The sequence below is a fragment of the Ruditapes philippinarum genome, unplaced genomic scaffold (genome assembly GCF_026571515.1).
Source record: "Ruditapes philippinarum isolate M1 unplaced genomic scaffold, ASM2657151v2 ctg1306_1_1_1_1, whole genome shotgun sequence".
NCBI lineage: Eukaryota > Metazoa > Mollusca > Bivalvia > Venerida > Veneridae > Ruditapes > Ruditapes philippinarum.
Window position 1 is genome coordinate 63,649 of NW_026862496.1, and position 14,408 is coordinate 78,056.

Consider the following 14,408-nt stretch of genomic DNA (forward strand, 5'->3'; position numbering starts at 1 on the left):
AGACCGAGCTACTCGGATTCTGGCTAGTACCAGGAAGCTGAGAGTAATTGATATAATTTGCAAGAATTGATTCGCAACCGAGTTAAAAATTAATATTTTTAATCAAAACCGATTTTTAAAATGGTCATTGAAGTCATCAACTGTTAACGTTCGGCCTTTGCGTTTACATATACAATACAATAACATATGTACACTGCCAATCCGTAAGTTGATAAGAGACAAAAAATGTAATACTATTTACGTATGTAAATTTAAAATATCACAGACTTGTGAACAGCCTTTGCTAAGTAAATTAAAAGCATCCTTAAAGTTTTTTAGCAGTTTTGTTAACTGTAAACCATACTTGACTTGACTTGTCTCGAGAAATTAAAGAAAATAATATAAAAAGTTACATTTAATAAAATGATATTTAAAAGATTAGCAAATGTATTTTGTAATAGTACATCTACAATCACATAATCTAGACAATAAATAGTTTAGAAAGCGTAGAATGTTGGATTTTATAACTAGTAACACACAAGTTATTAAGAATATGTAACATACATGTACTTTGAAGATAATTTTCATTTTCTGCTTTTACAAGTACAGTATCATCGGCATATATCAGTTTATTGTATCAAATATTATCAAAGCATTTAGTGGTTACTTTTTTATCCGACTCATTTCTACTTACATTTGTATCTTGGACGTTTCCAAACAATGAGTAAAGTTATCGGTCGTCTGTTCATGATAATTCATCAGGCTAGCGCGGAACGTTTCGGACTTTTCACTATACCAGATAATTGTGTGTTGTTACTTCCATTTGTTTTGTTATAAGGGAGGCAAGACTAATCACAGCTGCTTATTTTTTACTATATTAAAAGGTGTGTCCGTGAGAGATTGGTTAAGGTATTTGACTTCAAAACACCTGCATCTCAAAGCTGTAGGTTCGAGTCGTCTTCGTATTTTTCATATGAGTATGCATTCCAGCTAGCTTACTCAGGTGCCCGTTTGTGCCTGAAATACAGAGGTCTTCTTCCACTAGTAAAGTTGGAAAGTCGCCATATGACCTAAACTGTGTTGGTCAATAAAAAACGGTACACTATACTGAGTACTGTGTAATACTGGAGTTTATTTAAGCGTCCCGAAACAGCTAGTTAGACCATCCTTACGTTAGTTTAAGATAGAAGATATGGTTTAATACAATTGAATTCAAAGTTAGGTGCTAAACTTTTACTGTTTATATAGTTCTGCAATTTTTATCCAGAGTCAAGAGAATATGGCTATACTGTCACGATACAGAGTAACACAGAAAACTAAGCAAACATTTATATAAATAATTTTATTAGTGTAAAAAATTATCCAAATACACAAAATATGACTAAAATGAGAGAAAACATTATATGATATACAAGGAATGTTTTCTTTAAAATATATGATACATTGTACAAAATATTGACCCTTTCAATGTTTATAATCGACAAATTTAGTAAAAGCAAGTGAAGGGTTACTTAGTAAAGATGAGGACAGTATCAGATTAGTGGCGTATATATTTGACAATCACTTAAAGATATTGAACAGATGAAAAGAAATGTGCTTTCGAATGACAGTAAACGCTGAAAATCTATCTATAAAACATATATAAAATATCAGCTTCAAGTATAAGATATCAAAATGTGATATAACAAATATTAAAATATAACTGAAGATAAAAATATTATATAAAAACAATATTCAATATACATGTGTACAATGTAAGTAAAATATTTGTAAGATTATTTAATGGCATCCATAAGGAATTTAAAGGCTTTTTGTCATTTACTTCGTATTTGAAATACTCATGTACATATATACAACTTCTGAATTTTCAATTTATAATTGTGTTGATGATCCAGTAAATGACTTGTTCACGTGACCATTTTTGTTATTCATGGCATCAACTTCAGGACTCTCTCCAGGGCTTGCTTTTTGTGGTAATCTCATCGAAACATCTAAATATTATAACAAAATGTTATTTTTGATTTATTGACAGGAAAGACGTAATTCACCACACCTATCTAATGGACATTTAATTGCTTGTTACAACGTGACACTCGTGGAGCTCTTTAAGAATAACGAAAATCAATGTTTCCTAGTTGAACAAGAAACAAATCTATGTTATATTAAACAATATTTACGAAAACATTCAAAGGTGTTAAAGGTTTCACAGAATATATAATTTCTCTAAAGAGCTCGTTTGTTGTTTTAAGGTCAACCAGGATCGAATTTACTGTTTGATTTGTTTTAAGTCTAAGTTAGATTTTTTTGGCTTTGAATACTTATGAATGTCTTTCATGTATTAAATACAGATTATAACAACCAATATTTTTTTTCAGAATTATTATACAATGATTTTCAGAAAATGAAAGTCTAACCTTCATTGATGGCTGTTACTGTACTAGATGCGATTGCTGTTTTCGCCAGACCAGCTAAAGTGTCGCCCTTTTCTCCCCAACCATGACCGTACGCCTCCGCTGGATACGCGGTTTCTCCGTGTTTTGGTATGTCCAAACCTAATACACAAATCAATACTTATGATTGCCCGCATAATTTCTATCAAACATAATAACATAACACATTCTCTGAATGTTGTCTTACGAAACGTCAGTGGTTCTACTTAGGTGCAAGTTCGTGCCTGGAATAATGTACGGATAGGCACATGAGGTCTTCCGCCACTATTAAGCCTGGAACCTCGCCATATGACCATTACAGTGTCGGTGTTACTTAAAACCCAACAGCAATAGCAACAAAGTACAGTTATAACTTAAGATATGTCCAATTTGCCGTAGTAGCATAACTAAGAGCTAAATGGGAAAATAACTGTGGAAAATAGAAGCCACAGTTATGTAACTTGCCAAGATTTGGTTGGACGGAGCATGTTTGTTTTGCAGGTGGCTTAAAAAGAAAATTAAAGACATATTTGCAGCAGCGGGGTACATAAATAACATAAAACAAATCGATGTTACAAACATCATCAAATTATAAAACATAATACACACCTTTCATCTCATATTCAAAAGAAACACGGAGCATTTTTGTTTTCTTGAGAGTGAAGAATAAGATGATACTGAGAATGGCTGACCACACAAATATCGCACAAAGACCGGCTAGCTGCCATCCTAAATGCTGTAAAGTAACGATTGAAAGTGTAATATAATGATAAAACAAGAGTTGTAGGTTGGTCAACGCGCTCGACTACTGTCAATATTGATACATGTCGAAAAACAAGACACTGCATATTGTAGGAAATAACAGAGAACATTCATTAAGAGTTTTGGATAGTGCACAAGGAATTTTTTAAGTTTATCATTATTCAGTCGAAATCCATGTCAGAGTAATGGGATTTGGGAAGATACCTTCAATAATAAAATAAAAAGCATGAATAATCACGGAAGAGGAACTGTTACACGAAGGATGGAGTTCTTATGATAACTTGTCAGATTCAATTATGATCCTTAGTTATTTATTAACATTCAAGTGAATGAGTAACAGTTGTTTTGAAGATTTTAAAGACAAAACTTAAACCAGATTTTTTTATATATTGGAACATCACGACGCGCAAATGCCTGGAGGTCATTAAGTATGTTTGATAAGTTGTGAAATAAATATCTGAATTATATTTCAGCGATTATTTCAACGAATTTATCACAATTTTCTTTCTTATAATACAGAAAAAGTCTCAGATTCAATATAATTAATAAACAATTTTCTGATAATTTAAGGCTTTTGCATTCAGAATCAACGAGTTGCAGCAATGAATGATGTTTCGTTAATTGATATAAAAATAGATTAAAGTACAAAATAATTATCTGATAACTGGTAAATCTCATATTCTAATACCATATTGAAACATGATTCATTGGTTCATTACATGTTGCTATAGCTTAACATGACAGAAAAACTTTGGTGTTTATCAATTCCATTTACATTATCTTACCTCAATGATTATAATGATAAATTACTATTGTATCATCTTTATAAATTGTCTTATCAACATACATGTATAACATTGTAGATTAAAACAAATTACATTGTAATAGTAATAGTCGTCGCTAGGCGAGGGTTTTACTTCAAATAGCCGCTTATATACGGCCATATATCCTATTACAAATATTTATAACAAATTTATTATACAGCAAGCATAGAGAAAATTAAAGCACGGAAGGCGCTGAATTTGTTTGGGTCTCAGAATGTCAGAAAGGTATGAAGGTTGTGAGATAATATAAACCAATTTGTTTTTGTATAGTGCCACCAATGGTTTTCAGCGTTTTAATTGTAGTAAATTGGCTATAAGACTAATTGCAACACTGATATTCAATTCAATGTTTATTTGACTTAAACAATTTGAAAAAAGTTGCCTTAGCTGGGATTTGAACTCTAGATCTCTCGCTTCCTAAGCGAGCGCGCAAACCCCTCGGCCACTGTGAAGTTATATGTTAACGTCCTGAAGAAAATCATATTAACTAACTGTTGTTTAACACAGATGTAAATAATCATGGAGCTTACTATAAGCATGTATATCTATAAAGAATAAAACAATATTAGAAATCTTCGACCATTCGGGAACTATTTTGCTTGAAAATTAATGCGCCTGTCATTTGACCATCTTTACGCAGTGATCTCCCCTGAATTTTTCGGCGTTAGTGTACATATAAAGGGAAGTAACCGCTTCAAAAAAGCGGACTACTTTCGGCATTTGCAATTAACAGCATCAGAGTCTGAAATTTTGCTACCATTATTTGTTTGGTCTGACGACCCAAACAAATAAAAAATGAGACTTCATCATAAATTGACAGCAGCGCGATTATCCAATGAAAAGCGACGTTACAAACGTGCAGAATTATAAATTCTATTAGAAGGTTTCTACAGCAAAACAGAGCTATTTATATGAGCCTTTAACATTGTATCACCAGTAACATCATTTTTTAAAAGATACGCTTAAAAGGAGTTTACAAGCAGAAGTACCCAATATGTGTATATGTTATATTTTTTTTACAAAAAACATTGTTTTTGCCGTTCTAAAATTTAAATTTTTTTTCTTACGTAAGCAGACCGCAGGCCCATTTGTATAAAATTTCCCAAATCATTGGAAAAAATGGACATCAACACCACCAAAAAGTCCCCTCCAAAAAAATGAAATTTTTAAAAAAAAAATTTGTTTCATCTTAAAACATTTAAAATTTATATTCACATATATTTTAAACATTTATGTTTTGGGAAAAAATGTGAGAAAAAAAGACAGGACTATTTTTTGAAAAAATTGAAAAAGAAAAGGTGAAGAACAGCAAATTGCACAATATGTAATGGGTCTTAAACGTCAATTAAGCTTTAAAATGCTTTTATATTTATTTCTCAAAAGCTTTTAATTTTGGTTTCCTTTATAGTTTCAAAAAACGTTACTCAAATACCATTTATATGAACCATATTTTATTGCTGTTGATTTTTGAGAATTATACAGTTTAAGTGTTGCACTATTTTCACTATTTTATGGACTATTCAAGCACATTTGTTGAGATAAAAATAACACGTGAATTACATAACAAATTCTATTAAGAATATAAATGATACATGTAGTTACCGGCAGTGGCATCAAGGGGATCATCAACTTTCAGTTTTACAACGAGCCATGTAAATATCATGTATGAAACACCGCCAAATATACCAATAACAAAACCCATGTAGGATTGAAACTGGTTACAGCCTGCACATATTGCTACCTGCCAATATTAATCTTAAATATGTGATGTAACGTTTATGTGAAATATATGTTTTTTGAGTATCTAACGTGTGGAAACGAAAGCACTCGTCTATTCTTAATGTTCTAGTGGTGATAAGTCTTATAATAAAGCTATGTAATATTCTCTCTTATAATCTTATAAACGAATGCCGTCCAAATTATTACTTAATTGAAGCAGTCAATAAATAACGACTAAACTAAATCGAGTTAATATCTGTAACAACATATCTATGACGAAAGATATTTGTTGATAAAATGTGTAAAGAAACAGTGAAAAAATTAGACAGAATACCATTCCAGTAAGGCAACCGTTTAACGTTGTCAGAAAACTCCATTTCTTGTCACCGAAGTATTTAATCTTATTCATAATCAATGTTGTAAAAGCACCGCCACTTGCTGCCAATACTGTGTTCACGACAGCAACGGCGATTGCAGCGCCATCTCCTTCCGCTGAGATTGAACCCTGGGAAGATCCGTTAAAAGCAAAGAACCCAAATACAAGGATAAAACCACCAAGAGAAGCAAACTGAAATTATAAAATAATAATAACAACATCAATACTTTATTTACTTTGAAAAAAGAAGAAATTTATTGAAATGAATATGGACGAGGGAAATACATGTGAGGCGATTATATGTCGCCATTTTAAATGTTTTCATACATACAAGTAATAGAAAGAGCATCGAAACACGAGGCCATCTGATTTGTACGAGGGAGTATTAATCAGATTGCCGAGTGTTTTGATGTTCTTTCTCTTTTGTATAATAGTCAAACATAAAAACACGTTCCCTGCTGTCACAGTATGAAACCCCAGAAAAAAGGAACCAAGAAACGAGCATCTGAATATGATATTTCTGTCGCTTTCCTTTTTTCTGCCATCACAGTAAGTAAACCCCAGCAAAAATGAACCAATCATTGGGCATGCTCTGGAGTGCGGGTAACTAATACCTACACTCCAGTTAAGGCACTGTGCATGTATATGTATACGATTGAACTCCGACACATTTTCAACAGAAAGGTCCCCAAACTATGATACAACAATATGAAAATGTAACATATTGAATTCTCAATTACAACTTATTCTGTATTTCACAAGCATTTAAATTTCCCCATGGACCACAATTGATTAATATTACGTAAACTATTACCACAACATTTCACAGTTTCAAATATAAGCAGTGTCAATGACTGACTTGTATCCATTTTGAATGGTTCTATATTCAATAAGCAGGTTAAATCAAACTCGTTAATATTCTATTGATTTGAGTTAAATTATCAGACATATATCTACTGCCCTGATTTCAATTGTAATTACAAGATCACGATGTGTGCTTCACAGAAACATTGTGATATGTTGCAGAGATTGATTATGAACGAAGAATAATTAAGCGTGAAAAGTAGATCGTTTGTGGGTTGACTGCGGAAGAATACAAAACATTGAAAAGTAGACCGTTCGCAGTTCTGAGTCAAGTTAAAGAGATGAACACAAAAACGCCATGCTACATGTACAAGAAAAAAAATGCAAAAATTATTGTAAGAAACACTTTAGAACACTTTGAATTATTGTAGATAGTGGGTTGTGCTTCTTTTTTTTTTGGAAACAATTATCTTGCAATTTTATAATGCATAAAATTGTCATTCCGGTATAATGATATTTAAGAACAGGTTCTTGGAAATTCAGAGGAAGTTTAAGTGGTGTAAAAATTGTCACTGTTTACCGGAATTGAGTGTCCTCTGATTTCAAGGGGTTCTCCAGTACGGTTATCAAACCTTCCTATACGTGGACCAAGAGCCCAAGCCCCGACAAATGCAACAATACCACCTACCATGTGCACAACCCCGCTTCCTGCAAAATCCTGAAGTATACAAAGTCTTATTGAAATCACTTGTCCTAAGGTATTAAACATTTTAGTACATGTAAGCATGACAATATCATGTTACTTATATAACAAAAGCATAACTTTCAAGCTCTTTTCAAGTTCTTTCCCCACGACCTGTTTACAAGTTTCTTCAGTTAATTTCAGCTTATTGTTAAGCTCTATGACTATATGATCGTATATATATTAAGATATAAAATGTAAACCTGATACTAACGTCAAATTTTAAATCACGTCAAATTATAAGTACACATATTTGTGGATACCGTCGGACTATACTGGACGCGTGAGTTCAAACCCCGTAAGGGCATGTCGTTGTTTCTATGAGCAATAACCTTACACTCATTGCTTAGTACTGGTTTGTCCGAGGGTGGGATTCGAGAGTGTTTCATTAGGCATTTAGCTTCCAACACGAACGAGCAAAAACATAATACTTTAAACGTAAATACTCGGATGGCTCGTCGAAAAAAATACACACAATGAAATGTTAGTTTCCGACGGTCATTACACCAGTACACAAGGTCTGTCTAATACAAAAACCTTTTACAGTCTGATGAATTATTCACCATGGGTATAACCATATGGGACATGCTGATAGCACTATCCCGACTAAATCAATGTCAACACACAAGCTGCAAAATTTATACCTTAAATTCTCAAAGCTATCCTTCGTAAAATGCTGATTGTATTTTGTCATAACCTATTTATAGCTGACTATATTTAAGATGAACACTATAATGTGAGTACAATTGAAGGATACATGTTTTTCCTTTGAACTTAGAAGTTGACAAAGTGAATTTGGTGTTGATGTATATTTCTTAAGAGTATTTCTTATAATTTCATTGGTAATTGTATACAATAACAAGAGCTGCCGTAGAACAACGAGCTCGACTATTCTTAGTGCTTGATAGTAAAACTAGAGCCTGGGTAAATGAGGAAGATTTCATCCGAGATACATTACATGTGCATAGTTATATGAGTCTTGAATATGGACAAAAATTTCGTAAGTCTAAAAGGACCGTAATTCATTTAAAAAACATGCAAGAGCTGTTGACCTAGGACAGTGACCTTCAGTTATGAAATAGCGAAGACATGAATCGCGTGTCCAGTAAATACCATCAGGATTTTTAAAAATCGATGCTTTATTCAAAGAATACCAAGGAATTTTCTAAGTTCTCAAAGGTCATGTGGCTTTGGTAGTATTCTTCAATTATGGCCCCGAAGATATGCATAAAGTTTCAAACGAATACACCGTAGTTTTGAAGATTGACAGTGATCTATTAAAATTTCAGACAGGTTTGAAGTTACAAGCAAACTTCTTTAACCAAAGTGTAACAATACGCCGACACCGACGCCTTGATGAAATGAGTAGAATAGCGCCTTTATTCCACATTTCTTTATTCCACTATTCTTTGAATACATATGTACATGTAGTACTTTCCTCATTTAATGCTTAATCAATAAACAAGTCATGCATATTAAGAGTTGTATAACCAACATGTTCTAGTTAAATAATCTTCTCATGACTAGATAGTACAACATTAATAAAACATAGATACATTAGAGGCTGAATTATTAATATTGATTCAGGTAAGGATAAAGGGTAGCATGATAAAATAAAAGATAGAAACATGTTGAAAAAAATGTTTCCCTTGGGAAAGATGATACAAGTAGAACAGCAGAAGTTCATGTTAGCTTCTTCATTAAAACGTTACATTAAATACAACTTTTATAGCTATCAAATGTAATTGTATGTGCCGGTTTTTAGCAGAACTGTAAAACTCTGTGCTTAATAATTTTGTTACATCATTTTTTTATGTGTCAAATCAATGATTTTCATCACATGTTGAGAATTATTGAAACATATAAGAACAACCGTGTTTTATATCGTGAATGTGACGGAAATGTTTAACAATATAATTTGTAACACGTTGTAGAAATTTTAATTTACGAAGTCAACAGTTTTTACGCACTTTTTAAACATCTGTATTGAGTTCAAATACTTGAAATATATAGAGGAATTGGACATTCATGCAAAACCTTTCTTCATTCCAAATTTTATAATAACATATATATTATATAATGGTTATATATTTATCTATCTCTTATATACTATATACTTACGTTGTATCCAATAGTAACAATTTCCCCGTCTATCTCATATGTGTCTCCATTTACAAGCCATCCCTCATCAGACCAAGCCCAGTGTGTTACTACTGGGTAAATAAAACCTGCAGAGAAAATAAATCTAGTATATTTCTGGCTTTTATTTATTTTTAATATATTGTAAGGTGACAAGTTCACACATTTCATACCTGTTGCTAAGTGTAACTTTGTTATGACCTTTTATATAAGAATCACTTTACCAACATCTCTGTCTTTTGAAAAGAAGTGATGATTTTATAAATTTCGTAACAGGTTATTCAGATACTGAGAATGTCTACGTAAAAGAAAAACATGCAGTTTGTTTGTTTGTGAGTTTGTTTTGTTTAGTTTTACGGCGTAACAACACACTTGTATCATATGGCGCAGAAACAGGAAAAATAATTTTGGCTACCCTCGGGTGTTACAAACTTAAAGCAACACCAAGGGTCAAAACAATCTCACCAGCTTGAGCTAAAAGAGGCATTGACTCCTGTTATTCGAACACATTTAGTCGCCTCTTACGGTCACACAGGGAAAACGGTGGCTGCAATTCTGATGCCTTAGCCCTTAAAGACAACCCGTCAGCCACAAGGGGTACACATGCATGCATAAATGCACCATTACACTATATTTTATATCAACATTGTGAAATATTTACCGGTAACTAAGGTACTGTAAATAAGGTAGGCGGTGAAATCACATCTTTCTGCGACAGCTCCTGACACAATGGTAGCCGCCGTGGCGGCAAATACAAACTGGAAGAACCAATGAGCATACATATTGTCTGGTAGGCCACTATGAGCAAAGTAGGTGTATCCTAGGAACGAGTTGCCCTTCCCAAACGCAAGAGCGTAGCCAATCAGCCAGTATGACACTCCTCCAAAAACTGCCAACATAAATGACATGAAAAAATACTTAAAAATGAAACTATGTGCTACAATTATGTTGAAGCTAATAACATATAATGATTTTAACATATGATACACATTACTATGTACAAGAAATGTCAGAAATGAGGATAGATAGATTTTATCCCCGGCGTCCTTTCACCCACACACAACATAAAAAGCGCTTTATCATCCACACAGGTGCTATAGGACGTCGTTTCGTTCATACAGTACTTAAAGACTTAAAGAGCGCTGTTTCATCAAATCCTACTTAAAGTGCGTTTATTTCAAGAAGTCTAGCGGGAATATTTTATGTTGTCACAATTATTCACACAGCCGATGTTTTAAATCAATCGGGGTAAGCCAAAGTTATATGTACACATTATATGAGACTAACACCCAAGAGTACAATATGATGTAGACGTACACATTGTATACTTACAAGAGTCGAGAGCATTCTTGATAAGTATATTAACCGTATTCTTGCTCCTCACTGCTCCTGCCTCTAAAAACGCAAACCCAGCCTGCATTACTGTAATGAGAATAACGCAATTACGGTAATATCAATAACGTAATAATTGTTATATGGACAATGTATATGTTACAAAAGAATATTGTGTCTGTAACATAAATGACTAGGCTTTAGAAAAATACAACTGTAACAAATATGTCATAACCTATATAACATGGGCGATAGAACTACTGAAATAGTAATTCGTGAGCGAAATAATTTTGATGAAATAATTTCTGTTACTGTAAAAAGAGAATGAAAATAAAAAGTAACAAAATTGTTTCCAAAGTTCTTAATGAACTCAAATAAATCACAAAGCAGCTATTAATGATTTATTACTTGATTTAACGCAGTTCAGAACGTGCTTTTATTTCGTTTTAATAGAACAAATATATCACTAATAAATCTGTGTAAGTTTAATTAGTAAACCATCATTTGTATGGTAAGGTGTATATCGTTTTGATATACCATTAAATGTACAGTTGTTGATGTTATCTTTATATATGTGTTAATATATTCTTTTAATACATTATCAACAAATTCACTATTCATAATATTAAGATTCCTGCATTTATTTACTGTAAATAATACCTCATACCTGCTCAAACAAGTTTTTATAAGTCGGATGTTTTTAATTAATGACAGAACGAGCGGTCATAAAAATAATCATATAAAACTTTCAAATAGCTAGCTATTCATGTGTAATATTTGTTAAGCTCAGTATGTCAAAATATATAATTTTGAAAGACTTTCAATGTAAATTTAAGCTAGTTTATTTTTTATATCAACATTTACATTAAGACAACTATTTGTAATGAACACCTCCTCAAACTAGCTGGGTGGCTTAGCACAGATGCAAAAGAAGTGTTTTATGTAACATGAAACAGGTTATAATTAAATCTACATACAAATTTTCGGTAGGTTTTAAAGTCATATCGGTAATATATGTTTGGTTTTTTTTCCAAAGTTACTGGTGAAGACAGACATCTAATGTCTTCGAGCAAATATTCTAGTCAGTTGAACCATTGACCTTTTGTAAGCTGACTGGAGAAAATATTTCAATGTCTTTGGCGAGGTATAAAACAACAGCCGCGAGAAGAAAAAATATGGTGCGGAGGAGTCATGGAAGTACATTCAAGTACATCGACAGCCAATTCGGAGGGGAAAATGACAATCGCTCCAAATGATATTTACATAATTATAATAAAAACAATTTTGTTTATGGTGAAAAGACTTTCTGAATGAAACATCAAAACAATTTATTTTCAGTAAAAGGCGGGTACGTACAGTAAATGATTACACCCATGACGACAAGAAACAGGGTATCTATGTTGCCCTCTAATATATCCTGTTGTACTTCTAATTGTTGTAATACAACCAGTAATTTCGAAATGTTTGTCACATTCATTTCTCAAAACGTAAATAAATTATTTTCAATTATTTTCAAAATTCACATTCGAATTTGTTCTTGATACACATAGTAGCATTTTAGATAACCAAATATATTCCTGCAATAAATTCACTCAAGCATTTTATTAACATCAAATATTGTTATCATAATTACTAATCCAAACGACTTTTTGTTTTGAAAAATTGATATTTTAAAAGAAACTATTCCTTAGATAAATGCCATCCTGAAAAAAATGTGAAGCAAATTAATTCCATAAACAGATTGCTCCGGATTTTAACATGTCCTGATAAATTCAATCATGTCTTTCAAATATAAAAATGACAGTAAGCCGACGTATCACGCAATGATAAGCTTCATGAGTTAATTAGTTCCACATTAAAGGAACTATCTTTTATTTTGAAGGCAATCATCTCTAGAGAATAACTCGACACAAATCTCTACAATATATCAAATACATTAATATACAGCCTCATTAATAGTTCAACACAACCACACATGAACATATAGCACTACATACTGAAAAACAAATCACATCTCTATAGCGTTCTTGCAATGTAATGATATAATATAAATGAACGATTGTTTCAATAAATATCTCATAAAATAAAATGATGCTCAGAGGAATAAATATTCATGTATAATAGCTGTGACATATTGTATTATTTAAATAGAGACAACAATAAATAACAACATTATTGTATAGATGAGAGTGATTGCGTGTAACTGCGACTGGGTCATAGTTTAACAATACCGCCGTTCATAAATATTGTCGCCATTATTTCTACTCAGTATCAACATGAAATTAGCCATCTTGGTGGACTTCCTCTACGAATTCAAATTTAAATATAGATATACAGTTGTTTTTCCAGTAATTCATGAACAGTAGAAATTGTATTCTTCATAAACAGTACAAATTGGTATTCTTCATAAACAGTATAAAGTGTATTCTTATGAACAGTACAAATTGTATTATTCATAAACACTACATATTGTATTCTTCATGAACAAAACAAACTGTATTATTCATAAACAGTACAAATTGTATTCATCTCAAACAGTACAAATTGCATTCTTTTTAAACAATACAGAGTTTGTATTCCTGATACATGTATGTAAAAAATTAGAGTTGAAACTCTCTATAATCATTACAGAGAAATGAACTTGAGTTTGACATAGGTATAGTATTTCTATGAAGAATCGTGAATATACAAGGCAAGGGTGAGGTAATTGTAACAAAAATGCAAAGAATGTAAACTTACGGTAAATTATAAATCCCATGACAATCAGAAAGAATTGATCCATGTTTTCACCGTCCACAGCTCGTCTTTTCTCCATTTGTACGAGGCTTTCGTTTAGTCTTAACAACGTGTCAGACATATTGCTTTCCATTTTTCTTTGTATCAAAAGTAATAAACAATTCTGTGTTTCAGGATCAGATCTTTGTCGGTAGCTTAGAAAAAGAGAATACAAATATCTAATAAAAGATACATTCAGTTATTGATTCACAAGATGGTTTATCAGGTTTAATTCATGTTCATTCAGAATTATTATTTGTTTGTCTTATTCTCATTGTGATACCTACCCGAATGAAGTAAAATTAAATATGGGCAACCTTTTATTTACAAGCCAAGAAAATTTTAATTATTTTAATCACGAAAAGCAGCAGAATGAATTAATTTCCTAATTATTTGCGTATCGATTTATTTGCACACTATCAATTGTCCATCCGAACACAAAACAAATTTTACTGACTGCTATATCTAGATGAACGTAAAAAAGTAAGCGATCACAGGGCTTGTCCTCCTTGTACAGTAAACGTCTA

At 32.1% G+C, this 14,408-nt stretch overlaps 1 protein-coding gene across 1 annotated transcript; it reads right to left on the bottom strand.

Annotated features, from left to right (window-relative positions):
* Positions 1-1,345: 1,345 nt before the first annotated feature.
* Positions 1,346-14,074, bottom strand: LOC132719287 (putative ammonium transporter 1). The gene is made up of 11 exons (XM_060703042.1): positions 13,846-14,074; positions 11,107-11,196; positions 10,436-10,663; positions 9,757-9,863; positions 7,474-7,611; positions 6,048-6,281; positions 5,582-5,735; positions 5,062-5,141; positions 3,018-3,144; positions 2,394-2,531; positions 1,346-1,970 (listed from the first exon to the last, which is right to left on the bottom strand). The coding sequence occupies exons 1-11, from the start codon at positions 13,973-13,975 to the stop codon at positions 1,852-1,854; spliced, it is 1,545 nt and encodes a 514-aa protein (XP_060559025.1). The 5' UTR covers positions 13,976-14,074; the 3' UTR covers positions 1,346-1,851.
* Between the last annotated feature and the right edge of the window lie 334 nt (positions 14,075-14,408).

Coding starts and splice junctions, on each gene's coding strand:
- LOC132719287 (XM_060703042.1), bottom strand. CDS start 13,975: ATGGAAAGCAATATGTCTGACACGTTGTTAAGACTAAACGAAAGCCTC. Junction 9,864..10,435: donor TTACAGTACCTTAGTTACCG/GTAAATATTTCA, acceptor TTTTCTCTGCAG/GTTTTATTTACCCAGTAGTA. Junction 1,971..2,393: donor AGTAACAGCCATCAATGAAG/GTTAGACTTTCA, acceptor TATAATATTTAG/ATGTTTCGATGAGATTACCA.